The 19,050-nt window shown below is 53.5% G+C and overlaps 1 protein-coding gene across 2 annotated transcripts in view; it reads right to left on the reverse strand.

Annotated features, from left to right (window-relative positions):
* Positions 1-1,026: 1,026 nt before the first annotated feature.
* Positions 1,027-19,050, reverse strand: part of JDP2 (Jun dimerization protein 2) — a 34,558-nt gene continuing 16,534 nt past the window's right edge. For both annotated transcript variants that reach the window (XM_034992334.1, XM_034992333.1), the window contains 2 exons: positions 9,134-9,238; positions 1,027-2,196 (listed from right to left, as the gene is read on the reverse strand). In XM_034992334.1, coding sequence (XP_034848225.1) covers positions 2,011-2,196; positions 9,134-9,238 — 291 coding nt within the window. In that variant the 3' untranslated portion in view covers positions 1,027-2,010. The remainder of the gene's footprint in view (positions 2,197-9,133; positions 9,239-19,050) is intronic.

Below are 19,050 nucleotides of genomic sequence, written 5' to 3' on the forward strand. Positions count from 1 at the left end.
ATCCTTCTGTAACTTGCTGTCCTCTCCAGCTCAACACTGTGTTCCTGAGATTTATCCACACCAATACATGGAGCTCTGGTTCATTCTTTTTAACTGCTGAATAATATTTGATTTTATAAAAATACAATTCATCTGCTCTTCTGTTCATAGGTATTTAGGTCGTTTCCAGTTTCTCTTTATTACAAACAGAGCTTCAGTGAAATTCTTGTCGTTCTCCTTGGGTCCCTGTGCTAGAGTTCCTCCAAGGTAGGAGGGAAATTGCCGGGTCAAAGGACGTGTTTAGCTTCAGCATCTCCGGTTATTGCCGAATTGCTTTACACCGGGCTCACACCGATTTCCCACTAGTGGCCTGTGTAAGTTCCCTGTAATTCGTATCCTGACCAACACATACTGGTTTCTGCCCATCTGATTGCTAATGGGTCTTGTCCTTCTTATAGATTGCATGGTCAATTCTCATAGCAACTCTGGGCACAGGCCTTTTTTATGACCACCTGGCAGGAAGGCATAGGGAGGCCCAGGGAGGGGATGATGAGCCCAACACAGATGACTGTGGCCATGCAGGAGCCGAATGAACCTAGGAATCTTGGATCCCAGCATTTATCACTAGAGGAACTGGATACATGGCCAGAACACAAACTCTGCAGCCACCTTTAGAGAATAGAAGACATTAAATCATTTGCACTATGTGGTAAACAGCAACTATCCACACTGGCAGAGAACAAGGTAATTATCATTTTATGGTGACTACTCGGCCCCTTGTAGATTGCCTGGCACACACAGGGCAGGCACTGGGTATACGCGTGGAGGGAAGAGACAAAGGAAGTACTGCAGATTTCTTAAACTTCTCTGAGCCTCAACTTCCCCATCTGTAAAATGGGCATATAGACACTTACCTGGGAGGGCTGTTGTGAAAACCAAGGGCCTATAGCAGATGCTCCAAACATCCTCTGACACCGCACACCGGGAGGCCCACGGAGCGTGCCTTGCACCCCATTCCCTAGGCAGACACCACAAGAGGCAGCCAAGTAAGTAAGAGTAACTTTTACTGAGCGATACAGGACTGAGTACTATGAAGGGTTTACCAGGATGGAAATGCACCCCCTGCCCGCCCCAGCCACCCCCAACACCCAGAGACTACTACAGTACTTAGGAGTTACACACAATGGCCATAACTGCTGGGTATCTGTTCGTAACAAACAAACCATAGCATATTTATACTATATCACATCGAGTGATTATAGAAATCCATATATATATTGCTTGTATAAAATCTTTTTTTTTTGTAAAAAATATTAAAAAAAAAAAAAGAAAGTATAAAAAAACATGTGCAGTTGAAAGCCCTGCCAGGACAGCCAGTCTGTAAACATTCGGTGAGTATGTGCTTTGGAAGGGCGCCCGCGCCTCGTGCCCGCAGCAAACTCCAGCGGGGCCGGCGAGGGTGTGTCCCGGCTGCCACTCCGGCAGGGCCCGCGCTGGACCCCGGGGCGGGGGGGGTGGGGGGGGACAGCAGGCCCCTCCCCACCTCCGGCCTCGCAGCAGGGTCAGGAGGCAGGGCTGGGGGCAGGCGGGTTGCAGTCTGACTCGGAGTTGCATCCCCAGCCGCATTTCGTTTGCAACCCCATGGCTTCTCCTGGCTGCTCTGAGGTCCCTCCGTGGGTGCCCTGGTGCAGAGGCCGGAGCGGCGCCCCAGGCCATTGGGTGCGGGTGTCTCTCTGGCCAGGGGTCTCTGTCCTGCCTCCTTCGAGCTGGGCCCCAGGCAGGGCAGCCCCACCCGAGCGTCTACTTTGGTCTCAGCGCTTGGTCCTTCTGGTTTCGTCAGCCAGTTCTTCCCCTCGTGTGGCTGATCGGAGTTTCACAAAAAAAGCCCGGCCACAGCGGGCTGGGCTGCGCCTCGTTGTAAAGTTTGTCATGCAGCAAGGAAGGGCCCTCTGGGAGCCCTCGGTCTCTCCCCTCTTCCCAAATCCTCCTCCTCGTCCTCCTCGTCCTCCTCGTCCTGCTCCCGGCCCACGGTCACTTCTTCTCTAGCTGCTCCAACAGCGGGTTGCCTTCCGACTCGGGGGTCTTGACGCTGTCCGTCCGGACAATGCAGGTGGGGCGATGCCGGTTCAGCATCAGGATGAGCTGCTGTCGCTCCTGCTTCAGCTCCTCGATCTGGGTCTTCAGCTCCGCGTTCATGAGTTCCAGCCGCTCAGATTCCTGGAGCACAGAAACAGAGACGGGCTGTAAGCTTTCGCTGGGGACCAGCTCTGCCTCTGGGGAGGTCCAAGGCATCCCCAGCTGGCCCTTGCCTGTTTTCTGCCTGCCACGTTCCCACTGGAGTAAGTGACTTCCTGCAGGGGTGCCCATCACACCAGTGACCTGGGCCAGGGTCAAAGGGGGATGAACCCAGGTTATATTCTGGGGGCGGCCCCTCTCGGGTCTCACCTCCCTCCCCTCACTCAATCCACTCCAGCCACAGTGACTTCTTTGTAATCGCGCAAATATGCCAACGCTCTCCTGCCTCCTGGCCCTCGCCCCAGAAACAAAGGGTGGGAGAAGAATCGAGGCCCACGGGCACCAGAGCAGGTGCATGAAGGGTCCAGAGGGGATGTGGCTCACAGTTGGCAGTGGGTGGCAAAGTGCTTGGATGTGTGATGTGTAAAGGTATGTTGGGGATATTTTGGCCTGTGGGATCTCGAGCCCAGTGTGGTCATGTCAGTCCTCCTAAAACGTGGGCTTCCTGATTATTAGCCCCCAATTATTTAAACAGCCTCTTCTTTATCCCCTGTTATCTAGAAGCTTTGCTCATTGGGAGGCAATCAACTGTCATCCTTCTGGATCCAAAATAAAGTTTTACATCTCAAGTGAGATTCCCAGTGAACTTCCAGCTCAGCTGGAGAGACTCCAAGGAAAAGAAGCAACACTGGCGATTTGATTTTGGGGGGAGCTCACCTGTTCAGAGGGTGGGTAGGTGATGAGCATACCAATTCAAGTCTTGGGGGGGGGCGGTCAAAACAGTTAAGACAGGAAAGCTCCTGAATGATGTTTATTGGACTGTGTCTGAAAACGGGCAACCAGTTCGAGAGTTGGAATTGACTCAAGGGCCAGCAAAGTTTTAGCCCAGTGGTTCTCAACTAGGAGCGATTCTGCCTACCGGGAGACATTTTTGGTTGTCGCAAGTGGGGAGGGGGTTGCTGCTGGCATTTAGTGGGTGGAGGCTGGGGATGCTCCTAACCATCTTGCACAGGACGGCCCCACAACAAGAACTATCTAGACAAAATGTCAACAGCTGAGGTTGTGCAAAGCGTATCAGGCAAAGAACAAGCTGTGGTTGCCACTGCATGTGTGACAACTGAGCGGGGTGATGCTGGCTGGGGTCTAGGGGCCAGGCCCTCCGGCAGGCAGGGCCGGGCTGAGCTCAGCCCCCTTTGGGGGGTCTTCGGGGCCCTCGGTGGGGCCCACACACATCCCAGGGCTGCTGTCTGCCTCTCACCCACCGGCCTGCCTGAACTGTCCTTGTGCTGGTCTCTGAGGTCACAGCATGAGAGCCCGGGCAGCTCAGACTGCTGAGACGTGCAGTCCTCGTGACCAGACACTGAAGGAGAACAGCCTCAAAAAAAGGAAAAAAATGCTCAAGGGGAAAATATTAAAAATCAGCTATGGTGGTTTTTGGTTCAACAGGATGAAGCGTGACGGGGAGGCTGGCCCTGTCCCCTGTTCTCAGAATTCCAAGGTACTCCCATCTCTGGAAGCCAGGAGAGAGACGCCATGTGAAACCATGAGTCTATGACCCATCAGCTGGGGGCAGTTAAGTGCTAATCTTAGCTGCCTGCTCACTGGATCTGATGAGCTCGTGATGTTGGGGACTTCTCGCAAACCCTCTGACCATCTGGTTCCCCTGAGCCAAGGTTTTAGCTCCAAGTTTGAATCCTCTGAGCCTCTGTCTCTAGGAGTCTCTGTTCAATCCACCCATCCACATTTGCTGAGGACTTGCAGGTATAATGAATGTCTGGGGGAATCAGGGTCCATACAGCAGGGAAGAGCTTACTATGTGTTCATCAGGAGTGCAGGGGGCTAGAAGGCCTTACAGGAGGGCTACATGGCTAGGTCTGGCCTCGGGTATAAAAAATGGTTGGGTTGAGAAGGTCAGTTGGTGTGGAGGAGGTGGGACATCAGGAAGGGAACCCTGAGTGGACACGGACACAGACTTGGGAAATAAGCTTAAGATGTGTTTAGGAGATGAAATCTTCCACTGTGACCATAGGTCACTTTAGGACAGAAGGGTAGAGAGCCTTCTGGAAGGTAGATTTAGAGCCACATCAGGCAAAGCTTTAGGGTCTGGAATCAGAGTCTAGAGCAAGTTTCCTAACTATCCTGAGTCTCAGTTATCTTAAATATAAAAAGATGATGCTCATGGGGATTAAATGAACTCACACAGGAAAAGCCCCTTGTCACCTGAAAGGTTAGGGAGGCTTAAGGAATTTTTTATTTTAGCGTTGAGCAAAGACCTACGAAAAAGAGAAGAAGCAGCAGAGGAGGAGGATGGTTCAAAGAAGGCTGGCCGGTCCAGGTGACTGGCTGGATCTGGAGAATGAGAGAGGCTGCCTGTGGACCTTGCGGGGGGGGGGGGGGGGGGGGGGGGGGGGGGGGGGGGGGCTGCCATTTGGGGGAGGGCAAGGAAGCAGTCGGGTTGCAGGTGAGTGGACGTTAAAAGCGGACGTGCAAGGGCCAGGGTCAGACCCAAAGCATTCAGTACTAGGCGCCAATCTACCTCCTTAAATGATGCATGTCGAACGAACTTCATGGGTGAACATCTGTGTCACACAAAAACCCAAATAGGCATGTGGCTTCACGCACACATTCATCATCAGAATGGCACGGCGTTCTGTTGGTTTTAAAATGTTAGAGTATATCATGGAATATCCTAAACTCTGACCGGCTGGCTGTCGGAATGTAACTGACTGCTTTGTAGTTTTATTGGGTGGTGCTACGTCTTTATTTATTGTGTAAGTAGAAGATGAGTTCAGAAGAATCTTTTTTTTAACCATGATTGTAGAAGTCGTCTGTGGTTTTATAACAGCAATCACCTGATCTGTTTTCCTAATTAATTAAGAAACGTGGGCTAGGATCTTCACCTGTTAATTACAAAGCAAATAACTCTGCTTGCATTTTTGTTTATCGTTTTGCCTTCTGGTAGATATTTATTGCCCTAGAGAAAACGAAACCATTTGTTGTTTTAGAATAGAATTAGTGCAAGTGAAAGAACATTGTCTCTACTATCATGCTTAGCAAAGGCGGGAGAAAAAATACAGGTAAGGGGCTGGGTGTGCGGGCTTTTCATCCTGGCTGTGGGACCTTGGCCAAGTCAATTCCCTTCTCGGGGCTTCCGTCTCCTCCCAGAAAATATAATGATTGGCCCAGGGGACTTTAAGCATTAAGATTCTCTGATTTTATCTTCTAAAAAATAGTTACCCTAATGCACTTAAAATAGAGTTCTACTTCCCAACTTTTTGGGTAAGTATTGGGAAGAAGGCTGGTGTGGCCACTTCTGAGCCCCAAAGACCGGTCTGAATTAAAATCCTGACTCTGCCACTTGAGCTATGTCACTGTGAACCAGATCCCCAATTTCCCAGAGCCCGGGCAACCCGAACAGCGTGCGGAGCAGGAGAGGAAGCCCTGGGCTCTAGTCCTGCCTCAGCTGCTGTGGGGCTTTGAGCAAACTTCCATCTCTCTGAGTCTCAGAATCCTCGTCAGAGGAGTGGAGGCTGCCTCGCCTCCTCCCAGAGTCACCGTCTTCTTGTGACCATCAAGGCTTGGAGAATGGCCATGAAGAGTGTAGAGCACCATGGGAGTGTGAGCAGGGGTTCCTGCTACCGAAGCCCAGGGAATGAAGGTGCGACAGGCGCAGCAGTTCCCGGAGGGTGAAGCGGAGGGGCTGTTGCCCCTCACTGCAGACGGAGGAGGTACCGAGGTCGCCCTGGCTGCCTCAAGGACTCGGCTGGTCCAGGCGGGCGACCTCGGAGAGGCTCTAAGAGTCTCCCAGGGCAGCTCTAGGTGTCTGGGGGTCAAGGATGGGAAGGTGACCTTTTACATTATACATACGTGGGGCGGGGGAGGTACACACACATATCCATTTGTACCTCTGAGCCTTATAAATATTTTACCTGTTAAAAAATAGATTACAAGGGGTCCCTGGGTGGCTCAGTCAGTTAAGCATCCGACTCTTGATTTTGGCTCAGGTCATGGTCTCGGGGTCGTGAGCTGGAGCCCCACGTCGGGCTCTGCACTCAGTGGGGAGTCTGCTTGGGATTCACTCCCTCTGCTCCTTCTCTCTCTCTCTCTCTCAAATAATAAACAAATCTTTAAAAAATAATAAATAAATAAATTACAAGAGAATTCCTCAGGTCTGTGGGCACTGGCTATCAACACAGCCATCGGCATCCATGTCCTAAACCTCACACCCAACTCCGTTCCCAAGGCCAGAGGGAAAGAGGGGAGCCTGGGAGGAGAGGGGGACTGGGATGGGCCCAGACAGGCCTGCCCAAACCTCCCTCCTAGACCCTGAGGCCACCAGGGACAGCACCACAGCCACATAACTGGTCTTCCCGCTGCCCCAGTCCTTGCCCCACACTGCAGCCAGAGGGATCTTTCCAAGGTGTGTCTCTCTCCCACTGAAACCTTCCATTGCTCACCATCACTACATAATCCATCATCATAATGGGGACACTTGTGAGAGTAAAAGCAGGTGCTATTAATAAATAGGCCAGGACCAGAGGCATAAAGGGGGATTGCCCCAGAGAGCGAAGCACAGAGGATCACCCTACATAGCAAGGGGGGGGCGGTTGCCTGCCCCTCCATTCTCCTCCTTGTACTCTAAGTTCCCGCTATACTGACATTCTTTTCAATTCCTTAATCACATCCTTAAGCACCTCTTGCCTCTGGCCTTTGCTTGCACTGTCCCCGCTAACCCCTCCATCCCTGTCCTTCATCTTGTTAGCTCCTACGTCTCGTCTATGTCTCAATAGCAGTCTTTCCTCAGCCGAGGCTAGGATAGGGCCTCATGGTGTGTTCTCACGGCCCACCGGGCTTGCCCAACACGAGGTGCAGCACACATTAACCAGTCCCCACTTCTATCTGCTGTCCGATGCAGACATCGCCTGCTTGTCCGCTCTGCAGCAGGTACTCACTACACACTGATTGGATGGATGGATGGATGGATGGATGGATGGATGGATGGACAGATGGATGGATGGATAAGCAAAGGGATAAATGAATCCCAGCTCTAACACTTGCTAGCAGTGTGACTCTGGTGTGACCTCTTCTGAGCTATAGGTCAATCTCTACAATGGGGATAACCAATGTTTATCTCATTGGAATGTTATAAGATTAAATGAGGCATGTGAAATATCTGCATACAGTAAGTGCTCAGCAAATGTTCCTGGAATGTGCAGAACAACTAGCACCATTCATTTGGCGCCATTCACCGCACCAGTGTGTGTTCACTTGGCATATCTTGCCTGCTAACTGGCTGACAAGCCCTGGAAGGCAGAGATCTGGTGTGAGACTTCTCTGCTCCCTGCTGTGCCTTACCCAGCTCTGCGGGCACTCAGGGCTGGAAATGAGGTGTGGGACTCTCCATCCATCTACAAGGCCCGTGTGAGACCTGTGCCTTGGAAACTTCTTGAAAACTTCCAGCCCAGGGCTGGTCCACCTTCTCTTCCAAGAAGGCTCCCAGCTCTCGGAGTCTAACTTCCACCTGTAATGGCCATTCACCTACCCCAGATACTCAGAGCCCACTGGTGTACCCATGGCCCCATGCTGTCTACACCTGTGACCTTGGATTTTCTCTCTGCTGGTTGTAAGCATGAGAAGAGACCCATATATTCCCCAGCATCAGGGAAAACCCAGGCCATGTCAGCCTTGTGTCTCCAGCTCCCACGGGAGAGACCATGTCTGCTCCTTCCTGTGTGTCCCCAGTGCACCTGACACAGTGCTGGGCACTGAGTATATGGATAAAAATGCTTGTTAGCGAATCAACGACTGGGTGAAAGAATGAACAAACACACGGACGAATGAACGAATGAATTAGAGCTAGTATAGCAGAGTGTTAAGAATAAATGCTTTGAAGTAGCCTCAGGTTTGAATCTCAGTTCTACCACTCCGTTGCTGAGGGACCTGGGCAAGTAACTTAACCCCACCATGCCTCAGTTTCCCCATCTGTAGAAAGACAATAATGAAGGCACTGACCTCATACAGTTAATATGCCAACGAAGAGATAATATGCTTACAGTACTTGGCACTCTGCCCAACTTTACAAATGTTAGCAACCTCTGTTACTTGTTGCATCCTATAGAATAGAGCCGGACCCATGGATTATTATTGCGACTATCATTACTTAGTAATGAACAAGTGATCCAGAGTGGGGAGGCTGGAAACTACCAGCCTGGACTGATTAGCTTTCCTGGTCATGTCCCTTCACTGCCATCCATCATTTTTGAGACGCAGCGAAGGCCTAAGAGCTAGAACTCCGGAGGGGAAAAGAACAAACACCCTGCTTGGCACAGTCCAGGTGTAAGGGCGGGGACCCGCTCTGAGGCCTGGGGAGGGAGGTGATCCCCTCTGCCGGCCTTCGAGTGCAGAGTTGACCTCTGGTCCCCGGGGGCAGAGGCTTGGGGGCCACCCTCAGGGGGGCTGAGGGCAGCCAGAAGGGATGCAGGGCTGGAAGAGCCCCCTGCAGCTAAGGGAGGAACTTCTCTCTCTCCAGGTGCTTCATCCACCGCTCAGAAGCTGGGCGGTTATCACCTATGTTAACATCCACCCTAGACAACTTTGGCTGCCACCAGGGTTTCGAAAGGAGTAGTCGCAGTCCTAGGCCATGTGGGTCAATTGGCACCAGGGTCTGACCTCAGAGAGGGGACTTGGCTCCTCCCACCTTCTCTGGCCTTCTGGGATCTGGCTGGGCCGGACCTGAGGCCAGAGGCCCTGGGTTGTCTTGGGTCAGGGAAAGGGCACTGGATGGGAGGCAGGGAAGAACAGAGGGGTGGCGGCCCCGTGGGCAGATGCGGGCCGGTCCACCTCGATTCCACAGGCTTTGGTGCCGAGCCCGCTCTGAAGAACGAGACAGGCGCCCCGCCCCGGCCCCTGCCCTGCTCACCCGCTGCAGAAACTCCGTCCGCTCTTTCTTCTTGTTCCGGCATCGGGCCGCCGCAACTTTGTTCTTCTCCCGGCGCCTTTTCCTTCGCTCCTCTTCTTCATCTAGCTGTGAGGGGCACAGAGCCGCCGATGAGACACGGAGGCAGGCCTGGAGGACAGCTTCCCTCCCGACACATGCAGACAGATGGGCAATCCCCCTCCTAACCCACATCTCGGTGGTGGGCGAGCCAGCCCTGCCTGCCAGCCTGCCGGCTTCCTGGCTGGTGGGATGGCAGCGTCTCCCAGCTGGCCCACGGGTCCTCCTGGAGCAGGTGGGCAAACCTGGGAGGGCTCGGTGGCCCGGGAGGGCAGGGCTGCCTGGGTTCTGCCAGAGTTCAGCAGGCTCCGAGCCTGGCAAGTCTCCTCACACAGAGGTGACACCCAGCGGGCAGTGACGGTCTGTTCTCTTGCCCAGCCTGAGCCTTCTGGGTACTATTTTCCAGGCCAGTGGTCCCCAGATACTTCCTTTAAGAAATGCCTTGAGCATGAACACAGATTTCACGTTCTACCCCCATGTTCTTCCACCTCCCCAGGGTACCGTCCCTCCTGGTTCTTCCAGAGACTCCGATCCACCTCCTGGTGCTCCTAACCAGTCTCCCCAGTCTCCTCACCCGGCTTTGATCCTTTTCCCAGCTTCTGCATGCTCTTCCCCCATGACGCCCACCTGTATCCCAGGATCCCAGGGCGCCCCAGAGTGCCCTGTGCGGGACACAAGCAGACAGGCTTCCTGAGTCTCCAGCTTTGCTTGCTTCTTCCCCGGGACACATTAGAAAGTTCACCATGCATAAGACCGGGCCCATTAAATAGGAAGGAAGAACTCACTGCCCACCAACCCTGACTTTCAATGAAAGTTGCAGGTTCTCTTATTTCCTTAATAATAACAACAACTGCTCTTTGATGCCTATTTGTTAAATGCTTTCCACACAGGTCATGTTATCCTCATGGTCAATGAGGAAGGTCCTATTACTGTCCCATTTTATAGTTGGTGGGACCGAAGCTGCAGGGTTCCATTTGCCCAAGGCCATCCAACTAAGAAATGGCAGAGTCGGGATTCCAACTTGGATTTCTCTGACTTCAACCTTCCTGCTCTTGACTGACCACAGGCCGACACAGCCCTAACCCATCAGGATCACTTTGATGCGGTGCCTCTCGCTGTCCGTTAGCTACCAGGAGGATCTGGAGGACACACGGGACCAGCTGGGCTGAGGACAGCTTAGAGTCAGAGGCCACTAGAGAAGTCGTTGGATTGCTCTGGGCTTGCCAACTCTCTCACTTCTTGAGCCAGTGGGGGTGAATCTGGCAGCCTGAGGCCTGGAACAAGGTCTCAGCTGAAAGGGCCCCAGGCCAGGAAAATAAACAGCCTCTCTCCGTGCACTCCCGGCATGCTCTAGGAGCTTAGGACCGAGAGCCTGGCCAGAGACCAGCACCCATGGCCATCAGCACAGGCCCTGGTGAGGCGGCCCTTTCTCCTTCCCGGCCACCTCTGAGCTTCTCCCTGACCCACTCCCACCCCTTCTGGGAGGCCGGCTGGAGAGGCACCTTGTCAACCACGCCACACCCAAGCACCTCCCAACCCCTTGGCCTCCCTTGAAACAGAACCAGAAGTGACAGCTCCTCTGGCTGACCTGCATCTGGGAAAATAGAAACCAGGACAGAACTGATTCCGCCCAACCTCAACCTCACCCCCAACACGGCCGAGGTAACCCTGACGACAGGCAGAGGGAAGGAACGGGAGGAAGTTGCTGGCGGTGCAATCTCCCCTCGGCCAAGAGGGTTTGCCCACAAACTGCCGAGCTGATGTGTGCAACCCAGGCAGTGCGGGGCTCATGGGGCCGGAGCGAGCCCAGGTTCTGACAGAGCAGCCGCTTCCGGGGGGACACAAGCTCTGTCCTACAAGACCCTGTGCCCCACCCCAGCCCTGCACAAAGCCAAGGGCAAACGGAAGCAGCTCCAGCTGCAGATTCAAAGAGGCTCAATGCTGGGCGTGTAAGAGCTCAATTGGGCCAGGCTGATGCCCCCATCGGGGGCTGCGCCAGCCTCCCTGTCCAGCCTCATCCATCCCCTCCAGCCATCACCCTCCCTGTGAGCACCTGGCTGTGAGAATCTCTCTCACATCCCATCAGAGTTCTCCGTTTATGTGGGTATCTGTCCTCCCTGCTAGGCTGAAGGATGGGGGACCTGAGCATCCCCAACGCCTGGATAGAACATGGCACTTCATGCGGGCTCAGCAAGTGTTAGCTGAATGAATGAAATAAAAGATTCCAGGGAAAGATGGCCCAGGCTTGGATTCTATAATTATAAAAATGACTTACTGCCTATGTTTGCCTCTGATAAGCTTTCCCCTGGTGCTAGTAAGGAGACTTTTCCACCAGGGTTGGCCTCTTCTGTCTGTGCAGGAGGCCAGCAAAGCTTGGCGGTTCGGTCCTGTCTTCCCCAGAAGCACACTGACCAAAGACGGAGCCTCGACCCGGAGCAGGCCCCTGATGGCTACGGCAGGTCTGCACAAATCCTGAATAGGTCGGGTCACAGTCTGGGCTGGGCAAACCCCTGCTAAAGCTCCACGGGCCCCCAGTAGCCTCCAAGCCCGTCCCCAGGCCTCTCCTGCACCCCTGCTCCACCTCAGCTGATATCTCCCAATAAGGCAAGAAATGGCCCCAAAGCCCCATTACCACACCTTCCCCATTGACACTGTGCAGCATCTTCCCCAAATCCTCCTGCTACTATGTAAGAGCCGCTGAGGAAATTTGGAAAACAGCAGCTGAAGTCCTGCCAGAAACAAGAGGGGAGCTGGGCAGTGCCCTCAGCCTTCTCATCCCCACAGGCTGACTGTGGCCCAAGCCCCACGGGAGCTCTGTGCGCCCCCCGGACCGCCGCCGCCGCCAGCCTCCTCCCGGCCTTCCCTCACCACAGTGAGGCCACTGCCCCTGCTCCCTGATGTTCCCCAGAGTCTCTAAAGCATTTGGCCGGGAGGGGGTGAGACAGCAGAGAGTGTTTTTGCCACACACAGTTTAGCCATCTAAAACTGGAACCCCAAAATGGGGCATGACGATTTTTTTCTGCAGATACAGCTGGAAGGACGAGAATATTTAAGAGGGAGGCGGCTTGATACTCAATACATTGAAAGCCCCATGAGATGGGGGCCTGTTCTCAAACTTAGCTCTGGCTCTGTTTTTCCCAAATTCCCAGGAAGGCCTGGGGCAAAGCTGTCTGCGTTCTGGGGGGAGAAGTGAGGGGTACCCCTGGGCCACACTTCACGTTGGAGGGACAGGCTAGGGGACCCACGGCCGAGAGGGTCCTCATGTTGAGCAGTCCCTCCTCAGAGAGCCTGTTTTCAGGGCTCTGCTGCTGGGCTGGGGGACCCCTAACCACAGCTGACTGGACGAGGTGTGAACAGCTGACCAAGCTGGGCTGTAGTCACCTCCTGAAATCTGAAATCAGACTGCTGGACCAGGGGGCAGCCAGCTTCAGCCCTGTGCCCAGAGAAGCAGAAAGATCAGGCTGCTAATGTTTGCAGATGAGCAGAAACCAAACGCCATGTGTCAGGAGAGAAACCAACACTCAGCCATAGAGGCATGTCGGGGAGACAAAAAGAGGCAGTGGGTGACAGAGAGGAAAGCAGGGCCTGCACCAGGGTGAGGTGTCCACACTCACTCTCAAGCTCACGCAAGGGCAGGGCCGGCACCCAAGACTGATTGCCTCCCTAAATGCCATCTTGCAGGGCATCCTGTTTGCCTCACCCCGTCCAGGCCCTGAGAGAGAGAGGGAGCTCTAGACAGAGAAGGTGAAGACAGAGACCAAGAGGAAAGAGAGGAACACAGAGAGACAAAGGGGCAGAGCCATTAGAAAGAGAAAACAGAGGCATGAACAGAGGTCAGTGGTTCAGACGGGCTGAGAGGACAGACAGAAAGCACACATGGAGAATCCTCTGGATTCCACCCCTGGAGGGGCCTGCGTTTCCTGCCCCTTGGGTCCATGGTGCATACCCCTGGATCTATCCTGAAACATTCCTCCTCTGGCCTGGAGGGAGTTTGAGAAGGTTTCTGCCTCTGGGACACCAGGGTCCCGTCCTTGTAAAGTCAGGGCATGCCAGGTGATAATGAAGGAGCAGAAGGTGTCCTCCAGGGATGCAGTAGGGGAATCACTACCACCAAGGAGCTATGCTTCTAGAACAGCTGGGGAAATGGCAGAGCCTGGATGCAGAAGGGCTTGAGCAACCAGAGGTGGGTCACCTCAGCAAGCATCAAATCCTCAGGCCTAGAAGTCCCAGCAGGCTAAACAGTCTCAGTAAACCATCTAGGACAGTCCTGTTACCCTCCCCACTTTTACAGATGAGAAAACAAAAGATATCAAGGCTGCCTGGAGGGTCAGGGACGTCTTCGAATCCAGGCCTTTTGGCCCCAGAGCCCAAGTGCCTCCTGCTCTTTGAAGGGCTGGTGGTCTATGTTACAGGCCCCCTGTCCTTTCCGCTCCATCCTGCTGACAGGACTGTAAAGCTTCTGGCTCTGAGGGCAATGACTATGTTGTTCTTTTTCTGATTTGGGTCTTTTAAAATAAAAACAATTCATTGCACAAGGAACACTGGATGTGTCACGTTCAAGCTGACTGGTTTTCAGGAGGGCCCCCCCCACTCCCCTCTCGTAAGCCATGTGGCTTTCACATGGTGGCAACCTTCGCCCAGACTTGATTTTGCATTCTGATATTTCATAAGCATTTCCAAAAATACATCTGGCAGGGCCCACAAAGAGATAGGATGAGAAAGAGCGATGACGCTTTGTAACCCGAGGCACTGAGCATATGGCCGCTCTCACACGGACGGAGCCATAAAGGTAAGAGCAATCAAGCTGGCGACAAGCAGGAACCGAGGGGGGAAGAATCCAGAACAAGCCCCCAGCCCTCGCCAGAGTGCCGAAGGCCTGAAAGCCCGTATCGAGCGCTAGAACCGCAGCATGGACAGAGAGAAGCAGGCTGAGCGGAGACTCATGGCATCAGGGGTTGTCAGCCTGGCCTTTAAGGTCTCCGAGGCCTGTGTGCTCCTGGGCAAGTCAGTGGCCTCTCTGAGCCTCTGTGTCTCACCCGCACAAGGAAAGTACCGAGCACAGCTGCCAAGCTTGTAACAAGGACTGAGTTCCAGTGCAGGGCCTGGGACACAGGAAGCGTTCGCGCAGGGCCCGACTGCGGGTCTGCCTTCCCAGGTGAAGTGGGAAGGCAGTGCCAGTGCGGCCCGGGGCACCCAATCCCCACGCAGCGGAATCTGGCATAGGAGATCTGGGTGGGGCCGGGGGAGGTAGGAGGGGGTGCTACTTCAAGGCACACAAGCTGTCCATGAGTAGCCCCGGAGTAACAGCCCGGCAGCCTCCACATCTAGCCCCGGCCGGGCCCACTAGGGTCCCCCCAACAAGGAGGAGCCACATTTCAACACCAGGGACCCATGAGCACCCTGGGAAGTAAACACCCAAATACCAAACATACCAGACATTCCCCCACATAAACACGGCTGCACTGAGCCAGGGGCTTCGGTTCCTCGCCCCTCCCCTGTCCAGCCACGCATCCTCACACAAAGTAGGGCAGTTCAGGGGCAAGACCTCTGCAAGCCAGCATGGCCAGGCCCACAACACCCCTGCAGGGAGGAATGAGGAAAGCCCGGGGCCGGGGGGGCGGGGGCCCTCTGTCCAACACCCTGGCTGACCCCCCGACCCCGACCCCACAGGGGCCAGGCCCTCCCCCTCAGCATCTCCCCTGGGGCCAAGCTGCTGGAACCTTCTGCTCTCCTCTCCTGTCTTCTCCCAAGCCTCCCCCTCTCTCAACAGCCACGGTCTGGACCTCAGCTGTGAAATACTGCGCAGTTTCAGTGAACACTGGGCAGGGCTGTAAGAGAAAATTCAAGCCAAATGGTCAGTCTAAGGCTCGAGCTGCAAACTCAGATCACCTCCAGGGCCCAAGCAAGTAACTGTTAGTGAGGGAGGAGGGCTGGATGGGGCTGTGGTATGCATACAGGACACCCCAGCTGGCCCCACCACAGCAGCAGGGGCTCAGGGTTGACAAATCTTCTAAGTTTTCAAGCCTTGCTGAAAATACAAGTTTCTAAGTAAAACCTTCCAGTTTTTAATGTTGTCAACAAATTCCATCTTGAAAAAATGCTTTGTGGGCCGAACATCCGTGGGCTGCTGATTTAGGACCCCCAGCAGGTGACAGACCCCGGCGAGGTTGGTCACCAGACACCTGGTTCTAGTCACTGAGATGTCCCCCTCTGTGACCGTGGGCCAATCAACTCATCTCTCCTGACCTGTGGCTCATCTTTGATAACCACAATAGCTCCTACTTCTCACTAACCTTCAAACACCTTTCTTTGCAAGGTGGGTTTTAGGGGCCTCATCTCAGAGGTGAAGAAACAAGGTGAAGTGTCTGCCCGAGGTCGCTAAGCCGGGAGCAGACAGGGGTTTGATCCATTACGTCATGCTGCCTTCCCACAGTGGGCTGGAGTAAAAGCTCTCCCAAGTCCTGGCTAGCTCTGATGTCCCTGGGTTTTTACTCACCCAAACTTCAAGGGCAGTGTTGGCTTAACTGAGGGGAGAGGGAGGAGGATGTGGGAAGGATACCTTTTCCCTTTTAAGAAGTTTCAGAAATAGTTACTTTACAGACTCTTAGAGCCAGAAAGGAGAAGCCCCTAAGCCAACCCCTGCATTTTATAGATGAGGAAACTGAGTCCCAGGGAAAGAAGTTGATTGCTCCAAGACTCACACTCAATGGTAGGGCCTGGGTCCTCATGGACAAGTCCAAAGGATGCTGCTTGGTCAACCCCCCGGGGCCTTCTGGCTCCACCTGACTCCCTCTTTCTAGAATTCTCTATGCTCTGGATGCATAACACTGACTTCGTCTGTCCCCATCCTACTTCTCTGGCCTCTCCTTTTCTGTCCCTTGCCCAGGACCCTCTTCCCATCCCTTTCAGGCTCTCTCCTGGGGCCCTACCCCTGGCCTCACTCCACGTGTACCACCTATGGATCATCATTTTCATCTCCTTGTGTGGTTTTGACCACCATCTATATGTGAACGCCAACCAGATCTTTATGATCAGGCCAAAACATACAACTGCCAATCTGGACGTTCAATCTGGATGTCCCTCGGCGCCTCCCAGTCTTTATCCTCAATCGGCTACTTCTTCTCTACTCTCTACCCCAGGCTAGCACAACTGCCTACCCGCTCACTGGACCTAGACATTCAGCCCTCCCCACTTGCTCACCTGTCCTTCTCTTTATGTCCAATTTTGGCTACCCAGGCCATCCCATTCTACATCCTGAACCCTCCTCTTCCCCACTGCCACTTTCCAGCCTTCCTTCTCCCTCTCTCTCCTGGACCACCTCCTAGGAGGCCTCCTGACCCTGCATGGCCATCCTCCATCCCAGCCACTGGAGGGTATCTTTCTAAAATGCAAATCTGATCCAGTTATTTGTTTTTGGTCCTCATGACCCTCAGGATAGAGCTCAAGCTCCTTAATGTGTCAAGTAAGGGTACCTGTGACTTGCCCTCACGAGCTCTGGTCTCAGCTCCCATCTATCCTCCCCTACCCTCCATGTTGCTGCAGCCCTGGGCCTGTCTATGCCCCACACTCTCCCGGCCACAAGCCTTTGCCCCTCCTGTCTCCCTGGCTTCCTCTCACCCTGTACTTTCAGCTCAAGCATCACCACCTACAGGAAGCCCTCCTTAGTTCTCATCCCTTCCAGGCTGGGGAGGTGTCCCTTTGTTCTGGGCTCCCACAGAACTCTGAGCTTATGCTGGCCCCCACCGTGCTGTACTTTGACCTTAGTTTCTGCCCCCTCCACGAACCTGGGAGTTCCTTGAGAGCAGAACCTGTGTCTTGTTGACTTTTTGTGTGCCCTGCACCTTGCTGAGGTTGTGGCCACGTGGAGTGCTCAATAAATGTTTGCTAAAAGGAAGCCTGATCCACAGAGCTGGTGACCTGGGCGAGACTCCTGACTCCCAGTCTGTGCCCTTTCCACCTCACCCCGGATGTCCCCCTGGCAAGGCTATAATCAAACACATCCACCTATGAAAAAACCCACGTGGTGGACGCCGTGCTCACTCAAAGCATCAAACCAGCCCAGCCAACCACCAGGTGAAGGCTGTGAACAAGGGCTGCTAGAAGCCATGGCTCCACCCGCCAAGAGGATTCCCTCGGCTCTGCGGGCCGGGAGCGCAGGTGGGGAGGCAATGGCTCAGCGCCCTCGGCGTCTACAGGAAATGGCGGGGAGTGATGGAGCTATAAAGTAAGCCCCGTCCTGAGGTTCTGGAACTGAGAAGACCTAGAGATCCTAGCTAGCAGCACCCTGCGGCACCCACAGGCCAGGAAGCTCAAGTTCAAAGAAGGGGAGGAAGTCTGCCTCGGTCCCCGGTCAGACGGTGGCAGAACCAACCTGAACACCGCCGCTTCCTGGAACACCTTCTAGAAGCAGGAAACACTTTCTGTACTGAAAGCCTGATGCTGCTGCCATCGTGGGGCATCAGAGCCCCGGGGGGATGGGGGGAATCTATCCAAACTGAACTGACTTATCTGTCTCCTCCCATCTCAGCAAGACAAAGTGTCCCCCTGACCCTGGCCCTCCCAGCCCCCTGTCCTCAGTAAGAACCTTCTCCTGGGTTAAGAGAACCTGTAAAACAATAGGCTGTTGAGGCTTGGGGCTGGTTTATATGAGCAGAATAGGGAAGGGCCATTCTCTCAGAAAGCAGTGGAGAACAGCCCATTTCCACTGCTAAGAAAAGACAGCATTGTGTTTGGAACAAAGCCTGAACAAGCCAGCTGGGCAGGGTGACACCCATTTGTGGTCCTGCAGACGGAACAGCAAACGCTGTTCCTGCAAAAGGGAGCTAGAGGCCAGGAGACACAGGAAAAATCATCTTGGCCGGGACAGAAAGCCTAGCATTGAACAGAAAGGAGCTGATGATTGCCGGGAAACCCTTTTGCTGGAGAAGAGCTATTTGAAGAATGATGGCTTTTGTTGAAATATGTCTATCTATTTCAGGTCTGCTTCATATTTATGGTTTGGAGGTTTGGTTTCCCACTAGGCAATCAGTCAATTTTCTTGTCCAATTGACATTCGATTCAAAAGATGAGAAAGGGAGAGAAATAGTGGCCCCCACAAGACTTCCCCCCCCACACCCCCAAAAGACTGGTAAAAAGCAGAATATATCTGGCAGGGAAAATCAATTTTCTCAAAAAGAGTTAATACAGTTGAAACCGATTTTTAACAACAGCAGTGTAACATGGCTTGATTATACTAAGGCAAAAAAAAAAAAAGACAAGAGTTCCTGCAAAATGACTACCTACAATTAAATGAAAATGCAGTTGTTGCAAAGAATATTCATGAACAGGGCTGTTCTGAAAGTCCCGAGTTGGCCATAGTAGAACATTTCAAGTGCCATCATCCTATTTAAGCCTTGGAAGTCATTTGTCTTTCATCATGAAGGTGAAAAACAAGGTCCTTGGCTTAATTATTCTCCACCAATGCAGTTCTGTTTAATCTGTATGCAGGGTGTGCAGCTAAAACACGGATTCCAGCCAATTTCTTTCAGGCATAAGGCACAGATTACAGACAAATCACTGAGCAGAACAGGTGACCTCTATTTTGTGAGTACTGAACTCTGGCTAATAAAAATCCCACCCAGGTGACACAGCCAGATGAATTCACAACCAGGGATACCTGGCCTGGAGGATGGAAGGGTTTCACCATGAGTGATATATGTAATGAAATGGATGCAATGGAAGTTGAGAGATGGGGAAGGAAAGGCTTTGCAGCACCCAGGCAGGTGGAGGGGTGGAGGGGTGGAGGGGTGGAGGGGTGGAGGGAGGGGAGGAGGGAGGTGATGGAGGAGGTGATGGAGGAGGAG

The sequence above is a fragment of the Mirounga leonina genome, unplaced genomic scaffold, assembly GCF_011800145.1.
Source record: "Mirounga leonina isolate KUSES-001 unplaced genomic scaffold, KU_Mleo_1.0 Mir_82, whole genome shotgun sequence".
NCBI lineage: Eukaryota > Metazoa > Chordata > Mammalia > Carnivora > Phocidae > Mirounga > Mirounga leonina.